The sequence below is a fragment of the Erythrolamprus reginae genome, chromosome 2 (genome assembly GCF_031021105.1).
Source record: "Erythrolamprus reginae isolate rEryReg1 chromosome 2, rEryReg1.hap1, whole genome shotgun sequence".
NCBI classification, from domain to species: Eukaryota; Metazoa; Chordata; class Lepidosauria; order Squamata; family Dipsadidae; genus Erythrolamprus; species Erythrolamprus reginae.
The window spans coordinates 99,815,286-99,823,446 of record NC_091951.1 but is presented as its reverse complement, the minus strand read 5'-3'; the positions used below and the strand labels follow the sequence as shown (position 1 = coordinate 99,823,446).

The following is an 8,161-nucleotide window of genomic DNA, read 5'->3' as shown; positions in this document are numbered from 1 at the left end:
GCTTTGGGGGGGGGGGAGAGAAAATTTAGCTAATGTGAGTGTTTAAAAAAAAAAAAAAGGCCCTGGCGCTGGCGGGGGAAGCGGCAGAAGGAGGGGATCGGGCAGGGGCGGGGCGGGGCAGGCCCCTCTGATCCTCCCCCTCCGGCCTGGCTCTTTTCGTGGCCCATTGTTGGCTCGGAGCGGGCCGGCTGTGCGCTTCGCGGGGGTGTAACTTGAGAGCTTTCGCTACAAAGTCCCAGCGCCTATTGCAGAAGCCCGACAGAAAAGCTCACGGAGCGGAATCCGGCTCTTGAAGGACGCGGGCGCGTGTTTCTCCTCCCTCCCCCCCCGTTCGCTCGGGTAAGATCCGGAGAAGAACGCTGAAGGTTGGCGGCGGCGGCGACGCCTTGCCGGATTTAATGCTTGCGCGGGACGAAGCGCCGCGGCCAAAAGACCGGGACCCTGGCGCATCCTTTTCTTCCTACTACCCTCCGAGGGACGGAGCCCGGGAAGGCGGAGTAGTTGGGGACAGCTCTTAAAGCCGGCAGGAGGAGGGAGAAGGTAGGTCCCGCGTTTGGGTTGAAGGAGAAGATCGGCGCTCTTCTCTCCGAAGGGCGCGGAACTCCGGGAGATCTTGCCCACGGCAACCCGGGGTGGCTGGCGGGGCCGACTTTGACCCGGAGGGTCTGTAAATCTGTGACTCAAACCGTCCGCCTGCGCAGAAACTTTTATTTATTTTTTGGGCTCTCTCTCCGGTTTAAAAATTAAGCCGTTGTCGGGAAGACAGCGTTTAAGCGCAACTTCTCCCCTCGTGCCGCGTGTAACTGACAAGGCAGATCCGCGCCGTCCCGCTCTTATAAACATCCCCTTCGCCTGCGGCCAGGCGCAACTTTTTCCCTCACACGCAACCCCAAAACCGCGCTTAAGCGAACGGGGCTTGGGGTTCTTCCGTGCACCTTCAATCCATTCGTTTCAATGGAAGTAAACCTATGTTATTGGAGCGCGCGCGGGGGCGGGGGGCATGGATTGATTGATCGATTTGATTTGTATGCCGCCCATCTCCCTAGGGACTAGGCGGCTCACAACATGTTATTGACATGGTTGGTAAATCCACCGTAACTGAATTGAAACATGCCTGGGATAAACATAGATCCATCCTAAGATAAAATACAGGAAAATAGTATAAGGGCAGACTAGATGGACCATGAGGTCTTTTTCTGCCGCCAATCTTCTATGTTTCTATGTTATTGTGCATTATGGATGTTACTCTGCAAATGCACCCGTGTGCTTTCTTTGAACAAGCACACTGCTCAAAAGAAATAAAGGGGACACTTAAACAACACAATATAACTCCAAGTAGATCAAACTTCTGTGAAATCAAACTGTCCACTTAGGGGGCAACACTGATTGACAATCGATTTCATATGCTGTTGTGCACGTTCAACTTTGTACAGAACGAAGTATTCAATGAGAATATTTTCTTCATTCAGATCTAGGATGTGTTATTTGGGTGTTCCCTTTATTTATTTATTTATTTATTTATTTATTTATTTATTTTTGAGCAGTATTCTTTAAATCCTGGCGGTAGGATGAAACTTCACCTGTGTTTCTTCCATTTACTACCCCCCTTCCAACGTTGCTTGAGGTAATTTATGAAGCCCACCTTTTCTCTTAGTGGCATGGGCCAGTTTCCCCGGATCTGTTGGCACAAGTTCTGGAGAGCCACATGAAAACGATGTATCTGTGGAGATCTGCAAAAGAGGGGAATTTATTCAGTGGGTTGCAGGATGATTGCCAATGGTGATCTTAGGGATTGATTGATTTCTTTGTCAAATAAGAAACTCTTTAAGTTTGTCTCTTGAACTTTGAGCTCAAAAAAAATACAGCTTGGAATGACACCTTAAACCTTATGTTGGCCGTCTTTGCAAAGACAAGATGAACTGTAAACAAACTACACCCCTCCCCCTCCATGTTAGTTTACTAGGTGAAGCCAGCCTGATTAGTTTATGGTTATTGTGTCAGATAATTATCTCAGATAATGGATTAGTTGCATTTACCAAGGTTCAGTTAAGCATAGATAATTGTACAGTGAAAACAGAAATTTCTGGGAACTTTCAAAGTGAGTACTGTTCAGTACTATTTCAAAACTGTAATAAACTAAAGACCATTTGTTACTAAAACTACTTCACTTTTTTGATGGCCTTTCATAAATAGGTTGCTTGTATCTACTGTTGAGAATTGTTTAAATATTTAGATTGGCAGATGAATGTATTCCATTCCCTGCCACTTCTTACCACTTTTGAGATAATGCTAATTAATATTTGCAGTCTAAACAGTTTTAATAATTGTACTTGTACACTGGCCTCCAAAACGTTTGGAAGGAAACCTGGATAGCTACAGACACACATCGGTAATGTGTTAAAGGACATAAGATCAACTTTCATTTTTCTCTTTTTAATTAAGTCTCTAAGTGTCCAATTGGAAGCCTGAGCAAAGAAGAAGAAAAGACGACAGGATGACAGCTCTTTGGTGTGACCTTCTTAGGATTTTGGTGATAGCAACACTATATCCTCAGATATCTGCTTCTCCAGAAGGAACCAGAGATCCAGGTGAGAGTTACTTGGAACTATTGCTATTGATAGAATTAGGAAAAGTGTGTCTAAATATGGAAAATGGTATTATAAGATGCTTTCTATGGTAAAAGAAGACACTGGTCTTTTGAGGAGTATGCCTTACAAGATTAAACCATCATGGCAAGTTATGAAAAATTTCAGATTTGTTCTCCAAGGTAGTGGACAGCAGACTTTTGCTTCTGACTTTTAATCACTCCTACTTTACTGAAGATTTTTCAAATTCTGAGCAGTCTTTTTGACAAGAAAAATATGTGATGGAAAACAAGAAGCTATCACTAATACAGTTTGTCAAAGACATGTAGCAAGAAATGGAATTCTCTAAGATTCAAGTCCAATTCTTTGTCTGACCAAGGTTAGTTCTGAATATTTTGTGCAATAAGAGCTTGGTGTAAATCATTTGGAATTTAAATAGCTAACCTGGTATAGCAGTTAAGTAAAGAGTTGGACTATAGGACCAGGGAGATGAAAATTTGAGTACAAGCTCTTAGATATGGAAGCATCGAGCAACCTTGAACCAGTTGCTACCTCTTAGCAGCCCAAGCTACCCAACAGGGTTGTTGTGCAGATAAATTTTCATAGGGAATGCTATGTAAACTCATTTTCTCCCTTAAGGAAAGGTAAAACATAAACTTATCTGTTTATGAACTTTGAGTGATTAGACTTCCAAAGGTCATTGACTCCCATCTTCTAATCTAAAAAGTCTATTAAAACGAAAGAAAATTCAACAGTAAAAGATGGAGTGTGTTTCTGCATTATTAAACTATAATCTGGTTCTAAAAGCAAATTCCTTCGAGGCATGGCATTCCTACTGTATATTTCAAAAAGATGTTCTTCATTCTCTATAAAAGATTCCAGCTGGTTCCAGCTGGTAGATCTCAACTTCCAATTTTTTTAAAAAAGGAAAAATAAAATGTCATAAGCCTAAAAGTCCTCCCATTCTCTGGAATTGAAGAATCACAAAGGTGTGTTCTTTACATGGGAAATTACTAATTCTGACTGAAAGTATAAAATTTACAGGCAGATTTTCTGTAGTCAGCATACAATTGTACCTCTTTATGCCAAAGTAATTTTGTTCACAAGGGAGATCTTGATAGTGTCAAATGTCTGCTTCTTTGTCATGGAGATCTTGTTAATCTTCTTTCCTATTTTACAATAGGGATAGGTATCTTTTCATCTAGCTCTCTCTTTGCCTCTTAATTATCTTAATTCTTGACTGTAAAAGAGCTATATAAAAGACAAATTCCGTATGTGTCCAATCACACTTGGCCAATAAAATTCTATTCTATTCTATTATTACTCTACTCTACTCTATTTTCATTGTGTGTAATGTAGAATAGAACTACTGGTAAGTGCACTTGAATGAATTGGAAAGATGTAGAGCTCTCTGAAGAAGTATAGCATTGCAACATTACAGGACTGCTATCATATTAGTAAAATGTAATATTTATTGAAATGTGCATTGTAAGTTTGGTTGTGGACTAATGATAAGGGACTGAAGCCTATGCAGATACATTTAAAAATGTGTCCCATGTATCTCATATATGTCTATATCTGTATCACTATTTCTATAGTACTCTCTGTACCTATACCTGTCTGTCTATCAGTTTGTACTGTAGGTATGTATATGTATATGTTTTTATATTGCTATAGCTTGCCATTTTTCGACTTGCTTCTACAATTAAGTAGCTAGCATCCTTGCAGATTATTTTACTGACCTCACTGAATAATCTAATTCATTTATTAAGTTTGCATTTCTGGGATTCCCTAGTGGAATAAGAGTAAATTGCCCTGCCAGGTGCTTGGCACTTTCGCTCATGCTTGAGAAAAGATGCTTCTTCCCTGACTGGCCCATCCATGAAACAGATGGGATGTTATTTTTTGTGTGCCAACCAGCTGCCTGAGTGCCTCTGAGCCTACTGTCATAACATGCTAGTCCTTGCTCTTTGCTGCTATCTGTGTTAATGGACTGAGGAAGCAATGTCAGGGTTGATTCGTTGCTGTCTCTTCTGAGATTGGCACCATCAGCACTGTGAAGACAATAAAAGGTGAAGAAAATAAGGGTAAAGTCTGGAGCCTTTATAACCTGGGTTTAATGAAATAACCTAGTTTTGTAATCAATGCTTCCTGTGAAGAAGAATAAAAACAATGTTTGTGGGGGGGTTTCTGAATAGTAAATGTGAACTTTACTCCCAAGTAGAAGATGCCAGATATGTGTTCAACACTGATTCCACTTGTCAAAGTCCATTGCTTGGGTGTTAAGATGACAGGGCGCCTTCACAGGTCATTGTTAAGGGTTGTCAGCGTTAACCGGATTTCATATTAGTTTCGAATTATTTTCTGGGTCAGTAGAAGGATTTTGAAATACTTGGAAAGATCTTAAATGCTAATAAGCCCAATCGGAAGTTGTCGGTTAGGAATTGGAAAACGAGGTGACAAAGAAGAGCATCAACTGCACTTTTCTAGATTTGTTGACGGTCCAAATTACATATGTTGTACAGTGGTTTTCAACATTTGAAATGCCTCTCTGGAGAGTCATTGCTTGCTGTGAATTGGTCACCGAGGCCCCTTACCAAGCTGACTTTGTCATGTTCTTCTAAAGCAGTGTTTCCCAACCGTGGCAACTTGAAGATATCTGGACTTCAATTCCCAGAATTCCCCAGCCAGCATTCGCTGGCTGGGGAATTCTGGGAGTTGAAGTCCAGATATCTTCAAGTTGCCAAGGTTGGGAAACACTGTTCTAAAGGGAGGGCTTTTCTTCCTTTCCAGTCAGAATGGTTCTCAAAGGTCAGAAGGAATATTTATAGCAAATAATTCAGTTATCTCAGCATTACATTAAATGATTTATTTTTAGTTAAAGAACAACTACAAGAGAATATTCCTACATTGTGGATGAAGGCCAACAAGCAGTTGATTTATACAGACGTGCTGTTTAATTGGCAATTAACATTAACATTCATATTAACTCAATAAAAATGCCTTAGACTTTATTACATGGGCTATCTTATCTCAGGAGTGTGACTCAAATCATATTCGACCATGCGATGATTGGAGTCTGTGGGAATTCTTCCTCCCCGTTTGTAAGATCTCAGGAATTGATATAATATCGAAAGCTTCCCGCAAAGGAGCAGAAGGCCCCAGTGGTCATTCTGCCTCAGGCAGGAAAAGTCACCCTGAAGTTCAGATGGGGAAGGGTGAACTGGACATTCCTGCAATTCACACCATTTGCAGGAATTCCTCTCCCTTGGCAGCCTAAGGTAGTAGGAAGGAAAGGAACCAATAGGCTACCTAGAATGTGAAGCAGCAGGTTTACGCTGCTGCTACTACTGGTGGAGCAGGCTGGGACACATTGCTTTGTGGACCCAAAGAGGTGGGTCACCCCCGGAGCACAGAAAAAGAGAGAGGAGCGTTATCAGCTAAGTCAGGGGTAGGCAAGGTTGGCTCTTTTATAACTTGTGGACTTCAACTCCCAGAATTCCTGAGCCAATCATGCTAGCTCAGGAATTCTGGGAGTTGAAGTCCACGTGTCCTAGAAGAGCCACCTTTGCCTACCCCTGAGCTAAGTGGATTGGCATTAACCAGGTTTCATTGAGGGAGAGCGGACTTGCTTCACGAGTGAGTTGGCAGGAGGGGTTTGCCGGCAGTGCTCCTACAATTGGAGCTAATGTTAAAAAGGAGGATGGGTCACCAAAGCAATTACGGTTCAAATCCAGGTTAGACAAACAGGGAGGTGGGAAGCTGTGGAGTCAACTGAGTGTGAAACCTCTTGCCACGGAAGAAAAGCGAGAAGCCTCTGGGCTGAGGGGAAAAGATGTGTGGGAGGGAGCTAAAGGGGGGGGGGGAGGGAGGGGCCAGGAGGGGTTGGGTGCAGCTGGGGACAAAGCTGCCTCCTTGGGACTCTCAGGCATGTCCATGTGCCCAGCTAGGAGTGATGGTGAAGGCTTTCTGTCTCCTTTCTTCTCCCCCATCCCCCCACCCCATCCTGAGGTATTAGAAGGAGAGGAAGAGCTAAGGAGAGTCCTCTGCTGAAAAAAAAGGGGGCTGGCCCCTATTGTGAGCAGGGGCAAGGAGAGCACGGGAAAGGAGCTGTGGGGCCAGGACAATAGGGGGAAGGGGCAGCGGTGGCTCTGGGCTTCCTGACATGTTCATTTTGGAATCTGTCAAAACAGTCACCTTGGGCTCAGGGGCTGATCACTCAATTTGGAGCTCCCACAGAGAGAATTTACAGGGGGGGGGGTGGCGTTTGAGCTGGAAAGTCATGCTCCAGTGTTCCCGGGCATCCTTTTCTCCGGCCCAGGGCTGGCAGGAAAGGGGCTTTGATGACATCATTGCTGGGCCAAGGGAGGGAATGCAGAACAAAAGGGATTACCGGACAGGATTTGGAGAATCCCAAAGTGGAAAGGAGTGGAATTGGGCAACACTTTTCCACAACTCTATTCCTTTCAACTCCTATTTAGCCTGCAAGCATAAAAAAAATGACAGTAAAACACCCAGGTTGTGTATGTGGTTGTGTACGTGTTCAGCTGGTGTACATATTTATTTATTATTTATTTATTTATTTATTTATTTATTTATTTATTTATTATAATATTTATTCATTTATTCATTCATTCATTCATTTATTCATTCATTTATTCATTCATTTATTCATTCATTTATTCATTCATTTATTCATTCATTTATTCATTCATTTATTCATTCATTCATCCATTTATTCATTTATTTATTTATTTATTATTTAATTGGATTTGTATGTCGCCCCTCTCCGAGGACTCGGGGCGGCTCACAGCATATATAAAAACAGAACAATAATGTAAATCCAATTAATACTAAAGTTTAAGAACAATTAAAAGAAAAACTTATCAACCAATCATTCAACAATCATACTTAAAGCATTCAGTGGTCAGGGGGAAGATCTACATGTTTACCTGATGCTGCTTTTTCCTTCCAAATGGCAGATTTGCAGAACCTCTGCACAATCACAGTCTTGTGAGTTTAATTTATAGTCAAAAGAGAAGAGATCCGTTCTTCCAATGCAACCTAACATTTTGGCTAGCTTTACCCTGTGGTTTGCTGTAGAGCAAAGCCAGGAATTGAGTGCGTGTCTCTAACGTTAGAGTAACGGCGAAGATTCCTGAATATCTTGCCTATTAGTCTTGCTCCCCGCACCCCAAATTTTATCTCCCAGATCTGTTAGAAATGTTCTAAATTAAAGTTAAAAAAAAATGCAAGATTCTCAACAATGTTTAAGCACTTGGGTGGGAACGTATTTGAACAGAAATTCTGAAGAATAAAAAATGGAATGTACGAATGCAAACTATGCATGAAATTTAGCATGTAAACAACATTGTCGGATTAATGGTTTTATTAAAATAATACTTGCAAATACGTACTAAGTTTGAGCTGTTACACCCTAAGAATCCAAGTACATCTTTCATACCCATTTTAAAAAGAAGAAAATAAATAAATAAATTGAAGGTGTGAACAGGTCTCTCTAGTTGCATCGTGTATTTTGTGCTTTTACTCTGAACTCTGTGGATTTCAGAAGATGA

At 41.8% G+C, this 8,161-nt stretch overlaps 1 protein-coding gene across 2 annotated transcripts in view; it reads left to right on the top strand.

Annotated features, from left to right (window-relative positions):
- Positions 1–272: 272 nt before the first annotated feature.
- Positions 273–8,161, top strand: part of FGFR4 (fibroblast growth factor receptor 4) — a 28,491-nt gene continuing 20,602 nt past the window's right edge. Inside the window, exons 1-2 of one of the 2 annotated variants that reach the window (XM_070738924.1) lie at positions 273–540; positions 2,443–2,588. In XM_070738924.1, coding sequence (XP_070595025.1) covers positions 2,495–2,588 — 94 coding nt within the window. In that variant the 5' untranslated portion in view covers positions 273–540; positions 2,443–2,494. The remainder of the gene's footprint in view (positions 541–2,442; positions 2,589–8,161) is intronic. The other variant, XM_070738925.1, reaches the window with a different exon arrangement.